At 46.7% G+C, this 23,250-nt stretch overlaps 1 protein-coding gene across 2 annotated transcripts in view; it reads right to left on the minus strand.

Moving 5' to 3' along the window:
* The window catches only part of DYNC2H1 (dynein cytoplasmic 2 heavy chain 1), a 1,541,159-nt gene that overhangs the window by 812,828 nt on the left and 705,081 nt on the right, over positions 1-23,250 (minus strand). For both annotated transcript variants that reach the window (XM_069202358.1, XM_069202357.1), the window contains exons 51-53: positions 16,935-17,048; positions 8,414-8,556; positions 1,272-1,350 (exon numbers count right to left, since the gene is read on the minus strand). In XM_069202358.1, coding sequence (XP_069058459.1) covers positions 1,272-1,350; positions 8,414-8,556; positions 16,935-17,048 — 336 coding nt within the window. The remainder of the gene's footprint in view (positions 1-1,271; positions 1,351-8,413; positions 8,557-16,934; positions 17,049-23,250) is intronic.

Below are 23,250 nucleotides of genomic sequence, written 5' to 3' on the forward strand. Positions count from 1 at the left end.
ATGCAGATTCATTAGTGGCAGTTGGGTCTGGAGAATTGAGTCCAATGTCCGGGGAGGGAATATTGGAAATACAAGCAAAAGCGAGAGTTGCAAAGCCTCCACACTAGGAAGCTTTATTTTATAGCAACACAAAAGGATGATGGACGGAGTGCTGAACAATGCAATGACTCATCCCTAGTCACAGATCTGGGTTTAATCCATTGTTCTTTTGCTCACCATGCCACCCTAGTTTGGACTCAGCCATATGCAAATCAGTCTTGACCCTGTACCTCATGGGAACAGTCCAGCCCGAACTGCCAAGCCAGGTCCTCCCTGGACCGGAAACAAGCATCCTGGGACTAGTTTCAGGGTATCACCCTTCATCACCCAGGCTAGCTTGAATCCAGTGGCATAGTGAGCACATGACCCACATCTGGGCATACCCTTCCCACTTAGGGCAACTTTAGCAACACAAAAGGATGATGGATGGAGTGCTGAACAATGCAAACACTCACCCGCAGTCACAGATCTGGGTTTAATCCATTGTTCTTTTGCTCACCATGCCACCCCAGTTTGGACCCAGCCATATGCAAATCAGTCTTGACTCTGTTCCTCATGGGAACAGTCCAGCCCGAACTGCCAAGCCAGGTCCTCCCCGGACCAGAAACAAGCATCCTGGGACCAGTTTCTGGGTATCACTGTTCATCAGCCAGGCTAGCTAGAATCCAGTGGCACAGTGAGCATGGGACCCACGTCTGGGCATACCCTTCCCACTTAGGGCAACTTTAGCAACACAAAAGGGTGATGGACGGAGTGCTGAACAAAGCAAACACTCACCCCCAGTCACAGATGTGGGATTAATCCATCGTTCTTTTGCTCACCATACTTTATTTTATAATCTGCCCATTAAGATTTAAAGTAGCAAAGATATTGGTTCTGCATAATTCATTCTGAGCTTCCATTGAGAGTATTGTTCGGTAATAGCAGGAAACTGGTTATTCTGTGTTAAGTGCTAAAAAAGCAAATTAATCTACTTATTCAAATAATGACTATTTAGTCTGAAATATGTCAGGTTTTTAACATATTAACTTTTTGATTATTGTTTTTTTTGTTGTTAATATTGATGATACTCTAACAAAGAAATACACAGTAATTGACCACAAACAAACACATGTACATAACATGAACAGGACAGATAGATACATTTGAATTGCAGTGTAGGAATATACCTCAATGATGTATAAGGCTCAGTAAAGACAATTATAATGCCAAAAGAAAGTAACAAAGGTTACCAGGTGATCTTTTCTTATGTTCTTTGTCACTCTTCACAGTCCCCTGGGTATGCAGGTCTGTAAATAACATTCCGGGAATCTAGGCATGCAAGATAAAGTTCAGAGTTGTCATCAGTAAAGACATGGTATACCCAAATGCTTTAATAATCTGTCTTGTCAAACATTTAATAGCTAACAGTGAAAAGGATGTTCTATATTTTCATTTGTTTGTCCATCTCTAGGACATTAAGGGCCTGATTTAGATATTGGTGGACGAGTTACTCTGTCCCAACGGTGAAGGATATCCCGTCCGCAAATATCTAAATCCTATTATATCCTACCTATGGTATTCAGACATTGGTGGACGGGGTATGAGTCACCTCTGTGATGAGTAACATGCCCGCCAATATCTGAATTAGGCCCTAAGTCTCGTCATCATTAGAAAGGAAACAAACAGCTATAGTTATTGAAGAACTGGGAGTGTTCAGCTTTACTGTTTTTTCAACACATGAAAGCTTTATTAGAAACAGTACAAGTAAAACATGAACTTTTAAAATATTTTAAAATATTCTTAAAATGTGAAAACGTTATGGAGCTACAAAAACAGTTCTCCATTATCAGAATATTCTATATAAAATATCCCTTGCTATCACACAAAGAAACACAAAACACGTTATTTCATCTATCAAGGTATCATGACATTGTAAGAGATCAACATTTCTTTTGAAATGCTGGCAGGATAAGGCCAGACAGTATTTTATTTTCCTTTTTGAGTACTAATAAGATGGCATCTCACACATTAAGAATCAATTTACAAATGCTACAACGATTATGTATCAAAGATCATTTGTTTTCCTACAAAGATTTGTCTTTGCTGTCTACCGTTCAGTTGATTTCCACCACTGGGATTACTTTTCACTTGGACTTGTATTAGCCAGGCATCAATATGCAAACTGACTTCCTGGTAAAATCAAGGCAGTTGAACAAGTTACTTACCTACGGTAACACATTATCTGGTAGAAACAATATCTAGCTGTAGATTCTTTACCTTTGAATTTCTCAGGCATCAGACTGGATCTGAAAGCTTTTGCATTAGCAGTACCCCTGTGCGCCTTTGGGTGGCTTTGTTCGGTTCCCCGCCGCATCGTTGACACCGGAAGAACAAGTTACTTACCTTCGGTAACACATTATCTAATAGAGACTCTATCTAGCTGCAGATTCCTTACCTTTGAATTTCCCCAGGAGTTAGACTCGATCCGGAAACTTTTGCTCGAACAATACCCCTGTGTGTGCTGTCGGGTTGCTCCATTCAGCTCTGGTGGCGTCGCTGGCACGAGAAGTGACATTGTACAAGTTACTTACCTTCGGTAATTAAATATCTGGTAAAGACATATTCTAGTTGCAGATTCCTTACCTTAGAATTTCCCCCAGGCGTCAGACTGGATCTGGAGATTTTTCTTCAAGCAATACCCTTGCTCATCGGTAGGTGGCGTCGGTCGACTCCACGGGCGTCGTTGGTGTCATAGTCGCTGTGATGACGTCCAGAGTAGTACATAGACGCCGCCTCAGCGCAGTGACGTCAGTTTGTTTTAATGACTTTCTAAGCCAAAGCAGAGCCGCTAAGACCCCTGGGATTGGTGCGCCAGACCTAAGGACCTGAAGGGGGAATCCCTGTCCCTAGATATCAGTTCACAAGCGGGGAGGATGGGTGGGTCGGTAAGGAATCTGCAAGTAGAATATGTCTCTACCAGATAGTTTGTTACCGAAGGTAAGTAACTAGTACATCTGGTAGAGACTTGTAGTTGCAGATTCCTTACCTTAGAATAGATACCCAAGCAATGCCAACCTCGTGGTGGGCTGCGAACCAAGATCATACTAGGAAGTCCTGCTGGTTCGAATGACCAAACTAGCCGTCCCGATGGACCTGACTGTCCAGGCAGTAGTGTTTAGCAAACGTGTGCAGGGACGCTAACGTAGCTGCCTGCCAGATATCCAGGACAGGAACTCCGCGTGCCAAACTCAGTGGAAGCAGCAAATGCTCTGGTGAAATGAGCATGCAAGCCCTCCGGGGATTGCTTCTTGCCCAAAGTGTAGCACATCTTGATGCAAAGTAGTACCCATCGAGAGATGGTACGTTTTTGCACCGCCTTCCCTTTTTTCGCACCCACATACCCGACAAAGAGTTGATCATCCACCCGAAAATCTTTAGTACAATTAAGATAGAACGCCGACGCTCTTTTTGGATCCAGAAGGTGGAGTCTCTCCTCCACGTGGGAAGGATGTGGGGGTACATAGAAAGTAGGCAGGGTGATGGACTGGCCTACATGAAAAGGCGTAACCACCTTTGAAAGGAAGGAAGCCTTAGTACGCAACACCACTTTGGCAGGGTGCACAGACAAGTATGGAGGCTTGGATGAAAGGGCCTGAAGCTCACTCACCCTGCGAGCAGAGGTAATGGCAACAAGAAAGACAGTTTTGAAGGTGAGGCGCCATAAGGGACAATTGTGCATCGGCTCAAAGAGAGTACACATTAAATAAGTAAGGACAAGATTGAGGTCCCACTGAGGCATGATAAATGGAGTGGGAGAAAATAAAAGGGTGAGACCTTTTAGGAACCTACTCACAATAGGGGATTTAAAGAGTGAGGGCTGATCAGGTAACCTAAGAAAGGCCAAAATGGCAGATAAATACCCTTTAAGGGTGCTCAAAGCAGAGCCCTGTTGGGCTAAAGAAAGAATGAACAAAAGAACCTCGGATAGAGGGGCAGAGAGAGGATCAACAGATTTGCTGGAGCACCATGCCACAAATTTATGCCAACGACAGGCGTATACAGTTTTGGTGGAGGGACGCATGCCTGCTAAGATAACATCACAGGCTTTGGGTGGAAGACAAAAGTCGTCAACTGTCGCCGCTCAATCTCCACGCATGAAGGCTTTGAGTTGAGAACTGTCCTCTGTTGCTGCGACAGAAGATCCGCCTGAAGAGTTAGTCTGAGTGGAGGATCGATGGCCATGCTAAATAGTTCTGGATACCAGACTCTCCGTGCCCAGTCCGGAGCCACCAAGATGACTTGGGCCCGGTCGTACCTGATCTTCTTGAGAACTCTGGGCAGACGTTGTATAGGTGGAAAGGTGGAAAGGAGGCCGGAGTTCCACTCAAGAAGAAAAGCATCTCCGAGCGAGTGCCGCCTTGGAAACTCCAATGCGCAAAACAGCTGACATTGCTTGTTCGCTGCTGAGGCGAACAGATCTAACCAAGGCTCTCCCACTGCTGAAAGAGACCTTGCACCACCTCTGGATGGAGACATCATTAGTGATCACCTGTGCATCGACGTCTGGGTTCGTCCACTCTGGCGTTGAGAGAACCCGCCAGATGTTGAACCACCAGGGTAATGCCCTAATGTTCCAGCCATGTCCAGAGGCATAGGGCCTCTTGACAAAGGGTCCAGGACCATACACTGCCTTGTTTGTTGCAGTACCACATAGTGGTAGTATTGTTGGTGAACACCTGCACTACTTTCCCTTTGAGAGAGTGTAGAAATGCTTTCAACCCAAGCCTGATCGCCCGAAGCTCCAGCAGATTGATATGGAGCCCAGACTTCGCCGGAGACCAGAGGCCTCTGATCTCCACCTTTCCCATGTGGCCGCCCCAACCCTGAAGTGACGCATTTGTCACTATAGGTAAATATGGTTGGGGAAGTGAGAGGGATCTGCCGTGGACCCAATGCAGATTCCAAAGCCACCACTGCAGGTCTTTCGCAGTCCCCTCCAAGATCTGGACCATGTCGGAGAGATTCCCCTGATGCTGCGCCCACTGGAACTTCAAGTCCCAATGCAGAGCCGGCATTCGCCATCTGGCATGTGTCACTAGCAGGATGCATAAGGCCATGAGGCCCAGCAGCCTCAGAGTCAGTCTCACCGAAACCCAAGACAGAGGCTGAAAGATCAGAATCCAAGCCTGAATATCTTGGACTGGATTCACTTTTCAGGAGGATAAGCCGGAAACTGCACTGTGTACAGAACAGCTCCGATGAAAGGGAGCATCTGAGAGGAAGGCAGGTGTGACTTTATAGTGAACCCCAGCGTATGCAGGAGGTTCGCCGTAGTCTGAAGGTGGGAGATGACTTTCTGGGGCGGGTCCACCTTCAACAGGCATCAGTGTGGGTTTATTATTCTGAGAAGTTTGATACCAAACTTCCCAGTATTTAGTGTAGCCATTATGGAACTGTGGAGTTTGTTTTGACAAACTCCCAGACCACATACTTAATATAGCCACACTGCACTTACAATGTCTTAGACACTGTAGGGGCATAGTACTCATGCAACTATGCCCTCACCTGTGGTATAGTGCACCCTGCCTTAGGGCTGTAAGGCCTGCTAGAGGGGTGACTTACCTATGCCACAGGCAGTGTTTTGTGGGCACGGCACCCTGAGGGGGATGCCATGTCGACTTTGCCTTTTTCTCCCCACCAACACACACAATCTGCAATGGCAGTGTGCATGTGTTATGTGAGGGGTCCCCTAGGGTGGCACAACACATGCTACAGCCCTTAGACACCATCCCTAGACACAGGGCCCTTGGTACCACTGGTACCTTTTACAAGGGACTTATCTGTGTGACAGGGGTGTGCCAATTGTGGAAACAATGGTACATTTTTACTGAAAGAACACTGGTGCTGGGGCCTGGTTAGCAGGGTCCCAGCTGTGGTACTGAAAATTCTGGACCCGTGTTATAAACATCGTCGTATCACAACGATTTTGGTATCAGCAGACCGAGAATGATTAGAATAGTATGCACAAGCATTGTATTCATATTCGGGTAACGAAATCACCCGAATATCAGAGTTTCCGTCCTGAACCCTCGTGTTCCATTTAAACGACAGCCATTTTGTGATTGCCCTCACATAGGCCAATGTCTAATGCTGAAAACGAGTCTGAAGGACACGTACATCTTTGCTGACTCCTCTGTGACCTGGGCAAGCTGACTCCACTGCCTGAAGCCAAACCTGTTCGGCCAGTTTCTTTCCCAGTGGCCGAATGAGATTAGTATCAAGGCACAACACATCATAAAACCTTTCATCACACACAAACCATGCCTAATCTTACACGCACCTGTCCATGTTTCTTTCTTTATGACTTGCTTTATAAGGAGGAGGTGCCTGTTTATATTGGGGGTCCGTTGATATCTGATGAAAGTACTGAGCCTTGCCGGGTAATTGATTGAGGGCTGGACAAACTGAAATATGGGCCTGTCATCATAACCCTGCTATTTCTTTGTAGTGAAAATATGTGAATGGTCAACTGTAAAATAAGGAATGTTTGCCCAAAGCATAATATTTTGTATAAAAGAGAAGGTTAGCTTTGCAAGAGGAGCAGTCTCCTGAGAATATACACCGTGTTGTACTTCTAGGATACCTGTTACTGGCTGCAGCCAATAAACAAGATCTTTGACTTCACCAAGAAGACTCTGTGTTTCTGTAGTCTGAAACAGGAAGGACTCGAAGTCTTAGGGTGTGTTCCCTGGCACCACTGGGTTCTGAAAAACCCAGTACTTCACAGCACACTTCTCAATCAAGTCAGCATCAATATCAGGCAAAACGTGGGGGCGAACTGCAACAGGGAGCCATTTTCCTACACATATTTTCAATAGAAAAGACTAGGGCCTCTGTTGCCAAAAAAGAATAGGTATAATTAATAAATATCTGTGCCCATTGCTCACATGATCACATAGTGCATAAATACATTCATAGAAAGTGCTCATGACGTAAAGCAGCAGTTAAAGCATACATTAGAACATTGGAATGCTGGGGGCTCCATTGAAAACAATGGAGTGCTGCGGGCTTTTACTGCCCGGTAAAAGCCCGCAGCGCCAACATTCCAATGTTCGCTTTGTTCACAGCAACAGCTGTGAACAAAGCCTCACGGAGCCCGAGGGGATTTTAATCCCCTCGGGCTCCGTGAACATTTTTTTTTTTAAGAGAACATTCTGCCCTGAGTGGCAGAATGTTCTAATAGCCTTAGAACCCGCCATAGCGGGCTCCACCGGCTATTAAAGTCCCTCTCCCTTGTTAAATGCCCTCGCCTTCGGCTCGGGCATTTAACGCGGGCCTTTAATAGCCGGTAGAGCCCGCTACGGCGGGTTCTAAGGCTATAATGGATTGCCAATGTGGGTACAAATATATCCAAACACAGTCCAAATTAAAACAGGAATTCCATTCAGTAATCTACTTGCCAGAATCATCAACATTTCAAACTAAGATGATTTCAAAGGGAATCATCAGGGCTGACAGCTAAAAGCATAGGTATAATCAATATAGATCAGTCAAAAACATCCATATCTTAAAGAAACTGATAGTTTCAAGTGTGCCTAACTGAATGAATTCGTTCAGGTCGGGAAGGTTACCACCGCAAAAGCCAGTTAGAAGCCGTACAAACCACCACGGCCAAAACTTGTATCTTTATGATACATATTAATGCAAGAGAGGCTGTTCCTTATTGTGTTTTTATGACCCTGGTTCCTGGCGGCCAAAAGGCAGCTCTGTTACATGACTAGGCGTCAGAAATAGGTGTAGGCTGCAGTGTTGCTTTGCGTAAAGCTGTCTCTTAACTGTGTCTTTTAAAGCCATAGATCGGTTTTGGTGTGGTTGTCTGCATTGTACAGTTCCAGATGTAGACTTAGACGTTTAATTGTAAAAAAACAAATGTTTTCCCACACTCAAACAGCAACGGCTTGAAACATATGACTCTCAATGACGATCCTGCATTACAGAACCTATTTTTTTTTAAACAATGATGTTCATACACCTTTTTTTTTTTCATAATTTAGTTCTTATTTTAAGAAAAGTTTTTTTTTTTTTACAAAATACGTATCCAATTAATAAGTGCAATAATACAGTTAATGGAAGCTGCAAAAGGGTTTAGCCATGCCATGTATTTGCTTAAGGTCATAGCAAATAACGTAAACAAAATTACATACTAGTGATTTTAACAGACACTGTTGATTCTTTAACTCCATCTAACTAGAGTCTGCTACTGAAAGGTACACTATCATTCTGAATAGCAAAACTCTGTTCCTATAATGTGGGGGCACGTTAGCTAATAATAATATCAACCACAAATGAAAAGAGGCAAATGCAACCTTTAAAAGGAGACATCATCACATACCTTTTTCATACTTCTGTCCGACCAGCCTTCCATCCACTGAACCAAACATTTCTTGTACAGGGCTGGGTTACTCTCACAGTTTATGGTAAAATTTGGATTGGTACAATCCATAATCAAGACAACATGAAGATTCTGCTGAATTCCTGTAAAATATCATTGCATTGTGAACAGTAAGAGAGAATATATGTCAGTTGTAAAATGCTTACTATAAGGAAGTTGGAAATAGTTCTGATTCCAACTTAATGGATGCCCATAGAAGATACCTTCACAGCTCAGTGTTGGCAGATATAGACCCTGCCTTCCCTTGCTGCTCCATATACTAAACCTGTCTGTAATTAGAAGTTGCATGCCAGTACAAACGTTGGTTCTGATGAAAGGAGGTGTGTGGACAGCACAAAATTTGCAGAGGATATATTACGTATGAAAAACAACATAATTATTTTTTCTAATGAATAACGTTCATTTTTCTCCTGTAGATGCCTCATCTTGAAAACATTCAGTAATAGAAACCACAGAAGAGGACAGTCTAATACAGACTGGTGTATTACTTTTTTTCCATATTCACTTTTAAAAGATGACCTGTTTTTCTTTTTGTACTTATCATTGCGTAAACCTGCCTCTTCATAAATAAGCTGATTTTGTAGAAGGACACGAATTGATTTGAGTCGCAGGGCACTTACATTGAGTGTTATACACTGGTTTACCTCTAGGCGTGAACTGATCCTGCTCACCCTCACAGTGCTGTCTGACAGTATACTTGTCAACTTGCTAGCAGCCAACTAGGATGTTCAAGGAATGGCCCTCATCCGCCACTTGCCCACTGCTAGCCAAAAGATTTCACAGGTAAAGCTGCCATATTTTCTTCCCTTCTCAACTAAAATCATCATTACGTCCCCAAGCATTAGCTTTATTTCCCTCCCTTTAACATGTACATGCTACCTCCTGCAAACATTTCAAGTGCTACAACCCATGCTACCACATGTATCCCAATGACACTCAAATTCACATCAAAGCATTCAAAGACAGTGTCATTTGACTAGCTGTATATAACAATCTAGAGCATTCAAAATTGGATGAACCTGAACTGGGTGAACTGAGGTACCGTTTCTTAACACACTTGTTCCTATTTGACTTGGTCCTGTCCATCGGTTCACCACCAACACTCCCAAAATGTCAGGTACTTGAGTGTTGTTCTTAACATCAACACAATAATTTTGGGAAACGTCCTTAACCATGCGCTGCAAACAACGTGGACGTTTAGCATGCAATTGTAACCACGCTTGCTGGAACAACAACTGGCTTTTTCTCTGCCTTAACCTCGCATGTGCTAAACTATGCATACACCTGGTTAAGGCACAGAAAAAGGCAGACAGCTCGGGAGAGGACGCAGTGAGATAAGAGGGGCTGAGGCAGGGTTGGGGGATAGTTTTTAGGGCTGGGGGTGGATTAAGGGCTTAGGGTGGGTGGGGGGGTTGGGCTCTTTTTTTTTTATAGGAGTGGGGGGCTTTGGGGAAGTTTAGTTGTAGGAAGCTGGCTCTTTACAAACTATATCAAACTTAAATAGTGTGCACAGAGTCCAGGGCTGCCCAGAGGCTTGACAGAGGCTGAAAAAGATAATACTAATGCTCTATCTGTGGTAGTGTGGTCGAGCAGTTAGGCTTATCAGAGGGTAGTGTTAAGCATTTGGTGTACACACACAAGCAATAGGAGAAACACACACTCAATGACTTAACTCCAGACCAATAGGATTTTATATAGAAAAATATGTTTTGTTAATTTATTTCTAAAACCACAAGATTCAATTTGCAGGTAAGTACATAAAATAAAAGGCACTCTGCATACATATGATCGGGACTTTGAATAGAATCAACAATGTATACAGTTTTTCTTAAAAGAGCAAAAAGCTATTTTAAAAGTGGGCACTGCAATTTTGAACAGGTCCTGGGGGAAGAAAAGACAGTGCAGTTTTGCAGGTAAGTATACAACTTACATTTCTTATCCCCAGGGTGTAGGTAGTCCGTTGCTGGGGGTTCAAGTTAACCCCAAACACCCACCACCAACACGGGGCCCGTCGGGTGCAGAGGTCAAAGAGGAACCAAATTAACAAGGGCTCCCATGGAGACAGGGGGTACTCTGAATCCGGTCAGCCAGCAGGTAAGTACCAGCGACTCGGAGGGCAGACCGGGGGGGGATTAGAAGAGCACTGGAGGGGCCCCAAGTAAGCACCAAACACACACACCCTCAGCGACACAGATGTGACTGAGTGCAGGGTGCAAACAGGACGTTGGGTTTCCAAAGCAGGTCTATGGGAAGACCCCGGGGGTCACTCAGAGGCTGCAGGCAGGGTCAAGGGGAGTGTCTCGGGCACACCATTGGTTGGACAAGGAGGAGGGCCGCCTGCTGAACGATGAGGCACCGGGGTCGGTTTCTCCAAGGCCTGGGGGATCGGGGGCAGTGGGCCCTTTAGGCGTCTGATATCTTCGTCCAGAGCTCACGGTAATGGAGGGATCTTGGGATTCCCCCCAGCTGGCATCGTCGTGGGGGGGTTGGAGGGGTCAACCCACGCAGGGCTCTTGTTAGCAATCGCCTAGGGACCCTCTCTTGCTGGATGGACCACCTGGACATGGGCCCTGGGCGTCATGTGCACAGGGGTCAGGACTCACGCATCTGGAGTGAGGTAAGAGTCCTTGGTTGTAGGTTTTCTTTAGACAGAGCCACTGTCCTCAGGAGTTCTTGGTCCTTTTGGGTGCAGTGCAGTCCACTGGAGTTGGCAGACTTCTCTGGGCCCACTGGATGGGTCGCTGGTCTTTTTGCAGGTTCTTTGAAGCAGGAGACAGGCCGGTAGGTCTGGGGCCAAAGCAGTTGTCGTCTTCCTTCTTCTCTGCTGGGGGTTTCAGCTTAGCAGTCCTTCTTCTTCTTGTAGGTCACCAGGAATCTGGTGAGCTGGGTTCAGGGAGGCCCTTAAATCCTAGATTTAGGGGCGTGTTAGGGGTCAGAGGGCAGTACCCAATGGCTACTGTCCTTGAGGGTGGCTACACCCTCCTTCTGCCCGCCCCCTTTGGGGAGGGGGGCACATTCCTATCCCTATTGGTCCCTATCCTCCAAACCAAAATGGAGGATTCTGCAGGGAGGTTTTCACCTCAGCACTGGACACCTTAGGAGTGGTCCTGGCTGGGGTGGTCACTCCTTCCTGTTTTCCCTATTTTTCCCTCTAGACTTACCACCAAAAGTGGGGCATTGTCCGAGGGGGTGGGCATCTCCACTTGCTGGAGTTCCCTGGGGCACTGTAACCCGAGGCTAGAGCCTTTGAGGCTCACCGCCAGATGTTACAGTTCCTGCAGGGGGAGTGTTTTGCTTCACTAATGACCGAGCTGAAACACTCATGCACTGACAGAAATCTCTGGAATGCGCTTCTTAGTCCAAATAAGACATTTATTATTTCACTCCGCTAGGTTCTCAAAAGGAGATTAAAATGCTGAAAGTACACGTTTAAAAATGGTCACAGCAATGAAATGAAAACATGTACAAATGATTCTCCACTGTAGTATACACAGTAAATATAAGTATCTATATTATAATGCAAAGCAAATAATGAATTAAAAAATATGCATCACCATGAGGCAAGGGCAAAAGTGCTTATCTCCCTCCTATTCAGCATCAGATCCCCAGATCCCAGAATCGATCGAGGAGAGAGAGATCAGTTATCCTCATGGGAAGAATGACACACTCCAGCGTCCTGGATATGCCAGAGATCTGCAAACACTGTCTGTCCCTGGTCCATCTGGTCTCGGCCTCTTATAGTTTGAACAAACAAGAGAGGAGAATTTTAGAATCTCCCTCTCCCAGCAGAAGTCTATTTATTCAAAAAATGCTAAATGCTTTAGGCCACCTTTGAAAATAACACGTCCAGACTTCGCCACAATCCCAAGGTGCCAATTCAAAACAAGACCATTCCCTGCCGTCTGAGTACATTCTTATCAGCCTAAGCCCTGGGTGGGAAAGAACACAAAAAGTAAAAACATGTGCACATTGTACAATGTGGAAAACTACTTGCAGCTTTTAACGTGGCAGTGGCTAATGCTATAATAAAGTCAATAGGTAAAATTAAGCTGGTGGTCACTAAAGTGACGGTGTGCTGCTAGGCTAAGTATAATATGGAGTCAGTGGTCAAAACTCACATATCATTACAAGGAGGTGTGAAGCACTTTTACCCAGGACAGGCTTTGTTTCTGGCCACAGAGTGCACAAAGGCACTCACCAAACGTGGTCAGAAACTCGTCTGAAAGTGGCAGGCTGGCACAGACCAGTCAGTCCTACACTAGCAGTTGGGCTAACATACAGGGGGCATCTCTAGGATGCCCTCTGTGTGCATTTTTCAATAAATTCCACACTGGCATCAGTGTGGGTTTATTGTGCTGAGAGGTTTTATACCAAACTTCCCATTATTCAGTGAGGCCATTATGGTGCTGTGGAGTTCGTATTGACAAACTCACATACTCAATATGGCTACACTGCACTTACAATGTCTAAGAAAGGATGGAGATGCCATTCATGATCGAATACGCATCGATGGCTGAGTTTGTCTGCTCTGGCTTTCAGGGAGACCACCAGATGTTGAACCACCAGGGAAATGCCCAGGCATTCCAGCCATGTCCAGAAGCGAAGAGCCTCTTGACAAAGGGTCCACGACCCCACTCCGCCCTGCTTGTTGCCAAACCACAGGGCGGAGGTGTTGTCGGTGAACCCCTGCACTACTTTCCATGTGATAGAGGGAAGAAATGCTTTCAATGAAGGTCAGATCGCCCGGAGCTCCAAAAGGTTGATGTGGAGTCCGGACTCCGCCGGAGACCAGAGGCCTCTCCCATGTGGCCGCCCCATCCCAGGTGTGATGCATCTGTCACTACTGTGAGATCTGGCTGGGGAAGGGAGAGGGATCCGCCATTGACCCAATTTGGATTCGACAACTGTGTGAAAATGCCACTGTTGGCATGGTCACCCCCCACTTCTTGCCTTGTGTTGATGCCAGCTTTGATTGGAAGGGTGCTGGGACCCTGCTAACCAGGCCCCAGAACCAGTGTTCTTTCCCTAAAACTGTACCTTTGTTTCCACAATTGGCACAGCCCTGGCACACAGTTAAGTCCTTTGTGAAAGGTACCTCTGGTACCAAGGGTCCTGTGGCCAGGGAAGGTCTCTAAGTACTGCTCAGAGCTGAAGTGACCCCCTCCTTGAGAAATCCTCCATCTTGCTTTGGAGGATTAGGTTTAGGACCAGTAGGGATAGGGATGTGCCCCCCTCCCCAGAGGGAGTGGGCACAAGGAGGATGAAGCCACCCTCAGGGACAGTAGCCATTGGCTACTGCCCTCTGACCCTAACACACCCCTAAATTTAGTATTTAGGGGCAACCCTGAAACCAGGTCTTCAGATTCCTGACGACCTCAAAAAAGAAGAAGGGCTGCTGAGCTGAAAACCCTGCAGAGAAGAGAAGGAGACAACAACTGACTCACCCCCAGCCCTACCGCCCGTCTCCTGTTTCAAAAAGTTGCAAGAAAAGAAGCAACGCGTTCTACAGGACCAGCGACCCCTGAAAAGCCACCAGCGGGCTGCCTGCATCACCAAGGACCAAGAAACTCCTGTGGACAGCGGACCTGTCCAACAAGAAGACAAAGAAACCATCTTTAAAGGGACTCCCACCTCGTTCGAGTAGCGTGAGTTCAAAACTATTCTGCACCCGACGCCCCCGGCCGGTGTCCAGAGGAACCAACCAGCCAGAGAGGACCCCTAGATGATTCCAACCGAGTGTCCACCCTGGGCTGACCTCTCCAACCCTCCACGGCAACGCCTGCAGAGGGAATCCCGAGGACCCCCCTGACCGCGACTGCCCAGGACAAAGATATCCGATGCCTGGAGAAGCACTGCACAGCAGCCCCCAAACTCGAGAGAAACCGACCACTGGTGCAGAAGTGACCAGCAGGCAGCCCTCCTTCCTGTCCAGTCGGTGGCTTGTCCGAGAAGCCCCCCCTCCCTGTGCCTTGCCTGCAGCACCTAAGTGACCCCCGGGTCCGCCTACTGAGTTCTATTGGGAACCCAATGCCCTGTTTGCACCCAGCACCCGCCCGCGTGCCGCTGAGGGTGGGTGTTTGGTGCCTCCTTGGGCCCCCCCACCCAGTGCTCCTCTAAAGTCCCCTGGTCGCCCTCCAAAAACGCGGGTAATTACCTGCAAGCAGACCAGAGTACCCCGTCTCCATTGGCGTCCATGTTATTTTGGCTCCTGTTTGACCTCTGCACCTAACCGGCCCTGTGTTGCTGGTGCTGGGTGTTTGGGGTTATCTTGAACCCCCAACGGTGGGCTACCTATACCCCGGAGACTGAGTCTGTAAGTCGTTTACTTACCTCCAAAACTGTACTGTATTTTCCTCCCCCGGGAACTGTTGAAAATTGCAGTGTCCACTTTTAAAATAGCTTTTTGCCATTTCAAAGAAAACTGTATTTATAGTCGATTTGATTCAAAGTACTGAACTTGCCTATGCAAAGTACCTTTCTTTTAATGTAGTTATCTGCAAACTGAATCTTTTGGTTCTAGAAATAAATTAGCAAAATATATTTTTCAATATAAAAACCTATTGGTCTGGAGTTAAGTCATTGCGTGTGTGTTTTCACCGATTGTTTGTGTGTAGAACAAATGCTTAACACTACCCTCTGATAAGCCTAACTGCTCAACCACACTACCACAAATAGAGCATCAGTATTATCTATTGTTGCCTCTGTCAAGCCTCTTGGGAAACCCCTGCAATCTGTGCACACTAGATCTAATTTTGATATAGTATATACAGAGCCAGCTTCCTACAACAACCACCACTGTACCACCATGTTGGAGAGATGCCACTGATGCTGTTCCCACTAGAACTTCAGGTCCCACTGCAGAGCTCACATATGCCATCTGGCATGTTGGACCAGCAGGATGCAGGAGGCCGTGAGGCCCAGCAGCCTCAGAGTCATTCTCACCAGAATCCAGGATAGAGGCTGAAACATCGGTACAATAGCCCGGATATCCTGGACTCGCTTTTCGGGAGGATCAGCCCGAAACTGCACTGTGTCCAGAACAGCTCAGATGAAAGGGAGCGTCTGAAAGGGAGTCAGGTGTGACTCCGTCATGTTGATAGTGGACCCCAGCGAATGCAGGAGGTTTGCCGTACTCTGGAGGTGGGAGACAACTTTTTGGGATGTGTCTGCCTTCAAAGCCAGTCGTTGAGGTAGGGAAAGACTGGGACCCCTAACCTGCGCAGATGAGCTGCAAGCACTACCATCACTTTCGTGAACACCCCAAGGGGCATTGTTAAGGCTAAAGGGGAGCACGGTAAACTGAAAGTGCTTGTGACCTACCACGAATCGCAGGTAACGTGTGTGGGCCGGCAGGACTGCAATATGGAAATAGCCGTCCTGCAAGTCCAACGCAACCCGCCAGTCTTCACGGTCCAGGGCAGAAAGGACCTGAGCCAGGGTTAACATCTTGAACTTCTATTCCTTGAGGAAGAGATTGAGGGACCGGAGGTCTAGGATAGGACGAAGACCCTTGCCCTTTTTGGGCACCAGAAAGTAGTGGGAATAGCAACCACGACCTACTTCTGGAACAGGGACCCTCTCTATGGCTTCCTTGGCCAAGAAAGCATTGGCTTCCTCGCAGAGAAGTGGCAAATGATCCTCTGACAGGTGATCGAATGATGGTGGCATGGCTGGAAGAGAAGTCTTGAAGGGAAGGGAGTAGCCCCTTCGGACGATCTGTAAAACCCACCTGTACGTGGTAATGGATTCCCAGTGGGGCAGATGATGGCGAATTCTGCCGCCAACTGGTCCCGGATGTCCCAACGGACTAAGAAGGTTTTGACATGGGGGGGCTGGGCGGCCTGCTGACCCTCTGATCCACGAGCTTGGTGGATCCCTCGTCCGCGCACAAGCTGTACAGCATGCGCAGGTCAGTGGCCCTGTGTAAAGGGATATGGTTGGGTGCCACTTTCGTAGCTACGAAAGGAGTGAGAGGCGGACTGAGGGAGGCGAGAAGCAGCTGCGAGGCTAAGGGACCAACATCATGCGGTGACAGGAGTCGCAGGGCTTAAATCCGGTCTTACGGGACATCCCTCGATGCATCAAAACTCGTCAAAAACGAATTTGACAAAATGTTGCAGTTAGTCAGAAAATGACTGGGGTAGCTCTTCTCCGGATCTGCACGTAGGCTGGCGCGGAAAGAAAAGAACTGACTGTTCTGTGAAAATAACTTTTGAAAAGAAAACAAAAGGAATGTGCATGGTGTTGCAGCCCATCATTTGTGTTCACCATGAACCACAATCATCAAATGATATGAGATCTTCATAACCATCATCTATTGTACTGCATCTCAGAATAGCAACCAACTGAATAATCTCTAATTTGAGTTAATTCTGCTTCAAACCTTATAAGTTCTAACCCTCCTTATCATGTTGAGTCCAATTTAAAAATAAGATACATTAGAGAGATCATGTCCACTTACTATAAGTAAAATAGTTGAAAACCGGTCCTGTAAATCCATCTTCTGAAGCCTGGTCCTTCAATGGAGACAGAAGAGGTTCTAACTCTTCTAATGTATACAATCCTGGAACCTCTCCTAAAATACAAAAAAATTCTTTTTTACAACTGTACTACATGCAAAGATTTCATAAGAAAACAATTACAAAGGCAATGGGTTTAAATTTCAATGATTGACGAAGGTGTTTCCAGACACGTTTTAACTAACCTGAAGAAAAAATGGCAAATGGACACAAATAATCTATATACTTATTTCCAAAGGCAGGATTTGCATATTTTTATGTGAAAGGTCCGCCAAGGACTATATTTTCAAAATCATAACTGTCAGTGAGGAAAAGCCTAGTCGGGGTTCTCAGAAAAGCCGTCTTTCATATACAACTAGATAGTGGCGCTTTTGTGCGTGTTTACCCACATGTAAAACCTTCCCCAAAATTTTCAGGCACTTATGAACTCAAGAAGAGTGATCTGGCCAAACCAGGCAAAAGACTTGTATAAACTTGTGAAATGTGCTTGGAAAACACCAGCTTGTGAAAAAGTATTTGCGTTAAGACAAGTTTTTCGACAGAATTATTTTGACTGAAAAAAGTTATAAATGTGAATCTTTTCATTTATTGTATCCTTATGACAGCAGAGGTTACTCGATATTGAGAGCCACAGACTAAGGTTAGTGAACAAAACAAAGGAAATGTTTAAATGACATAACTTCTATGGTATAACAGTCACATTTTTTTAATCAGTGAAAAGTCCCCTTTTTCCTTGCTGACTACCCCTTTTTTGCTGAATGTTATGCTAGTTTTTAGACTCTGCACCGAGGGCCACTGCTGTCAAGTGCCCAGTGCATGTGCTCTGATCCCTAAAATAGATGGAAATTGGCTAATACCGTATTGGCATATTTAACTCTTCTGTAAAGCTACAGTATAGTGTAGGAAGCTGACTGTATGTACTATATAAAAATGAGATATAGTGTGCACAGAGTCCAGGGGATCCCCAAGAGGCTTGAGAGAGGCAATAATAGATAATACTAATGCTCTATTTGTGTAGTGTGGTCGAGTAGTTAGGCTTATCAGAGGGTAGTGTTAAGCATTGGTTGTACACACACAAGCAATAAATGAGAACACAAAGTCAATGACTTAACTCCAGGCCAACATGTTTTTATATAGAGAAATATTATTTTCTTAATTTATTTTAGAATCACAAGAGTCAAATTGAAGGTAAGTACATTAAATGTAAGGTACTTTGCATAGGTATAGTTAGATCTTTGAACCAAAACAGTAATGTACACAGTTTTTCATAAAATTGTAATAAGTTATTTTAAAAGTGGACACAGTGCAAATTTTAACAGTTCCTGGGGGAGGTAAGTACAGTTTGGTTAATATGGTAAGTAAAGCACTTACAAGTTCAGTCTCTGGGGCATAGGTAGCCCACCGTTGGGGTTTCCAGTCAACCCCAAACACCCAGCACCAGCAACACAGGGCCGGTCAGGTGCAGAGGTCAAAGAGGAGCCAAAATAAACAAAATAAAATAGCACTGTCTGAACTCCTGTTCTTGACAGGTAAACTGTCTCCTGTGTCCACATCATGGGTACACAGATGTGTCTGTCCAGGGGTCGAACAAAAGAGCTCAGCATACTGCTGTAGGACTTGCCTGCAGTCTGCCTGCTATTGGGCAGAGAGGGTCTCTGAACAGATAACTCCATCTACTGATCCATCCTTAGGATCAGTTAAGAGGAGGTCAGGGAGAGGTTCACTCTGCTTCCTGATCCTCAACAGTAACCATCAACATGATTATGTCTGCCCTGTCATTGTAGAACTTAAGGCGGTTAACATGGATCACCCTTTTGGGTGTCCTGCTAGTGCCCAGGTCCACTAGGTAAGTGACCAGGTTCTTCTGCTCAAGCACTGGGTAAGGGCCACTCCATCCGTCTTGGAGTGCCCTGGGAGCCACAGGTTCCAAAACCCAGACTTTCTGCCCTGGTTGGAATTCAACCATTGCATCCTTTTGGTCATACCACAACTTCTGGAGTTGTTGGCTGGCCTCAAGGTTTTTGGATACCTTTTCCATGTACTCAGCCATCCTTGAGTGGAGGCCTTGAACATAGTCCACCACATCTTGTTTAGGCCCTTGGAGAGGTTTCTCCCAGCCTTCTTTTACAAGTGCTAGTGGTCCCCTTACAGGATGGCCAAACAAAAGCTCGAAGGGGGAAACCCCTACTCCCTTCTGTGGCACCTCTCTGTAGGCGAAAACCAGGCATGGCAGGAGGACATTCCATCTCCTTTTGAGTTTTTCAGGAAGCCCCATGATCATGCCCTTCAATGTCTTGTTAAACCTTTCTACAAGACCATTGGTTTGTGGATGATAAGGTGTGGTGAACTTATAAGTCACCCCACACTCATTCCACATGTCTTTGAGGTAAGCTGACATGAAGTTGGTAGCTCTATCAGAAACCACCGCCTTAGGGAAATCCACTCTGGTAAAGATACCAATTAGGGCCTTGGCTACTGCAGGGGCAATAGCTGACCTAACAGGAATTGCTTCAGGGTACATGATAGCATGATCCACTACTACCAGTATGTATTGCTTCCCTGAGGCTGTGAGAGATTCAAGTGGACCCACAATGTCCACATCAACCCTTTCAAAGGGGACCCCACCACTGGAACTGGAATGAGGGGGGCCTTTGGATGGCCGCCTGTCCTGCCACTTGCTTGACAGGTGACACAGGACCTGCAAAACTCCCTTACCTTCTGGGACATATTGGGCCAGTAGAAATGGTTCACTAATCTGTCCCATGTCTTGGTTTGTCCCAAATGCCCAGCAAGGAGAATGTCATGGGCTAAGGTCAGGATGAACTCCCTAAACTCCTGAGGCACTACCACTCTCCTAGTGGCACCAGGTGTGGGATCTCTTGCCTCAGTGTAAAGGAGTCCATCCTCCGAATAGACCCTGGGGATCCACTGACACTTCCTTTTTCCCCGCACAGCAGCTTGCTGTCTCAGGTCTTCAAGAGTGGGACAAGTTCTTTTGTCCCTAGCACAGCTGTTCCTTTGAGGGTCCCCCTGTGCCCAAGAGCACTACCGGGTAAGGCTCCAGCTTCATGGATCCAGTTCCCTCAGGGGATAGGACATCTTCCTGGGAAGAGAGGTCCTGTTTCTTTTGCTGTTCAGAAGCTGGTCCCCCAGTCCTCTTACCTTTACTCTTGGAAGGTTGGGCCATTATTTCAGGCCCCAACACTTATTTTTTACCCTGTGCTCTGCTCTGTGCTCTTGTCTTAACACACACCAGTTCAGGGATACCCAGCACGGCTGCATGGGTGTTGAGCCCTATCTCAGCCCATGCTGAGGACTGGGATTGCAGAAGAGACCACTACCTGTTTCAGGCCAGTAACCCCTCCCCATTCTAATGTCACCCTTGCCATGGGATGGACTTTAGTTTCATTATCAGCATTGGTGACTAGATATGTCTGTCCAGCCAGATACTGTCCTGGGGAAACCACTTTGTCTGTCACCATGGTGACACTGGCACCTGTATGCCTCAGGGCTTCTACCTTTGTCCCATTTATCAAGAGCTGCTGCCTGTATTTTTGCATGTTAGGCTGCCAGGCAGCTAGTGTGGCTATATTCACCCGACTCTCAGAGACTAAAGTAGCCTCATTGTGAACCCTGATTTGCTCTGGGCACACTGTTAATCCCACCTGGAGACTGGCTATTCCAGTGCTAACTGGAGTAGAAGTTGTGGGACTTTTCTTGGGACAGGCGTTGTCTCCAGTTTGGTGTCCATGCTGTCTATAGTTGTGACACCAGCCCTTCTTGGGATCAAAGTTTTTACCCTTGTACCCATTTGTGGACTGTGAAGGGGCTTGGGGTCCACCCTCCTGAGCAGGTTTTTGGGGCCCTTGTGAAGACCCTTTAGTTTTGTCCTTGGATGTCTCACCACCCTTCCCGTGGGGAGGCTTTGTGACCCCTTTCTTTTGGTCACCCCCTGTGGAAGTCTTGGTCACCCTTGTCTTGACCCAGTGGTCTGCCTTCTTTCCCATTTCTAGGGGAGAAATTGGACCTAGGTCTACCAGATGTTGATGCAACTTGTCATTGAAGCAGTTACATAACAGATGTTCTTTCATAAATAAATTATACAGCCCATCATAGTCATGCACTCCACTGCCAGTTATCCAACTATCTAGTGTTTTGACTGAGATGTCAACAAAATCAACCCAGCACTGGCTTGAGGTTTTGTGAGCCCCTCTGAACCTAATTCTATACTCCTTAGTTAAGAATCCAAAGCCCTCAATCAGGGTAGCCTTCATGAGGTCACAGGATTCTGCATCCTTACCAGAGTCTGAGGAGTCTATCCCTACACTTACCAGTGAACATTTCCCAGAGGAGAGCTCCCAAGTGAGATCTGCTTACTTTTCTGGTTGCACAAGCCCCCTCAAAGGCTGTGAACCATTTGGTTATATCACCTTCTTCATATTTAGAAACAATCCCTTTGGAGATTTTTAGGATGTCAGTATTATCTCTGACCCTATTTATGTTGCCGACACCATGTATGGGTGCTAAACCCATTTCTTATCTCTCCCTTTCTATAGCTAGGAGCTGTTTCTCCAAAGCTTGGCCATGCATGCTAAAAGGATGTCCTCTTCATTGAGGCTGCCCTCAATGTTCACAGAGGAACTGGACTCCCCTGTGGAAGAACCAGAATCTCTGACTCTGATTTGTGGAGGAAGGGGGTTTGGAACCCTGGTCTCCCTAGTTAGGGTAGGAGGGGGCAGTTCTTCCTCCAGATTCCCAACTTCTTCCCCATCTGAGGGGAGGTCTTCCCTTTAGTGGGGTGGTCCCCTGTGTACTCAGCCAAGAGCTCCTGGAGCTTGACCTTGGTAGGGTTGGACCCAGTTTTGATTTTTCTTAACTTACAGAGGGATCTTAGCTCTGTCATCCCTAGATGCAGGTAAGAGGTGAGGATGAGTTCCATCACCATCTCCTCTGAGTTACTCATTGTGGAGCTCATTATGACCACGGCAGTCTGAGCTAATGTGGCAGTAGTACCGCCAACAGGCTGGCTGTACTTACCGGCACATTATGACATTGGCAGGTTGGCTGAAGCCAATCTGCCAATGTACCACTCCGGCCACCATGGCGGTAGCAGCTGCCAGGCTGAAGATAACAATCTCCAGCCTGGTGACCGCCATTATGCCACCAGTGGTATCATGACCTGCCTACCACCATGGTTTCCGTGGCATTCGTAACGCCACAAAAACCATGGTAACAGGCCCTATCAGTGACAGGGAATTCCTTCCCTATCACTGATAGGAGGCCGCCCCTCCCCCCAAAACCTCCCCAGACACCCCCCCACATCCACACTCCTCCCCCATACACACACACAGACACACACTCATCCACACATACATACACGCATGGATACACTCATGCATTCATTCATTCACGCACACATCCACACACACATCCATACATACACGCAGACATGCATTCACATCACCATTCATACACGCACTCACACACATTCATACACGCACACAAAACTAAACACACACTCGCATTTACGCACACACTCACACATCCATGCACACACCCTCACACACACACACAACATCCCCCATCCACCTCCGCTGTCGGAAACCCGACTTACCTGGATCCAGTGAGTCTTCCGGCAGGGGACAGGCCAGGGGGGGCTGCTACCTCCAGCAGCGCCCACCAGCAGAACACCGCCAGGCCGTATTATTTGTCAGAATACGGCTTGTGGCGGTCTACTGGCGTGGTGCTGCTGGTGGTCAGCAGCGCCACCTTACCACCATCCGCCAGTATAGCCACAGCCGGATTTCCACCCTTCTTGTGGAGGAAATCCGGCTGTGGTCATAATTCGGTGAACAGATGGTAGACGCAGCAACAGTCTTTTGGCGGCCGCATCCGCGGTGGTAGGTGGTTTTTACCGCCATTGTCATAATGGGGGCCTATGTCTCTAAAAGTAAATAAATAGTCAAAATTCAAAAATCCATTTTCTAATGACAATTTTGGAATTTAGTTGTGTGATCAGGTATTGGCTGAGTAGTCCAGCAAATGCAAAGTCTTAGACCCCACCGCAGATCCACCACTGTAGGAAGCTGGCTCTGTATATATTATATCGAAATGAGATATAGGGGGTCATTACGACCCTGGCGGCCAGCGGTAAGTTGGGCTGGCGGTGTTCCGCCAGCAATTATGACCGTGGCAGAAAAGCCAAGGCCATACTGCCGGCCCCTCCACTTTCCCGCCAGGTTTCCGCCTGGCGGTCAT

The sequence above is a fragment of the Pleurodeles waltl genome, chromosome 8, assembly GCF_031143425.1.
Source record: "Pleurodeles waltl isolate 20211129_DDA chromosome 8, aPleWal1.hap1.20221129, whole genome shotgun sequence".
Taxonomy (NCBI): domain Eukaryota; kingdom Metazoa; phylum Chordata; class Amphibia; order Caudata; family Salamandridae; genus Pleurodeles; species Pleurodeles waltl.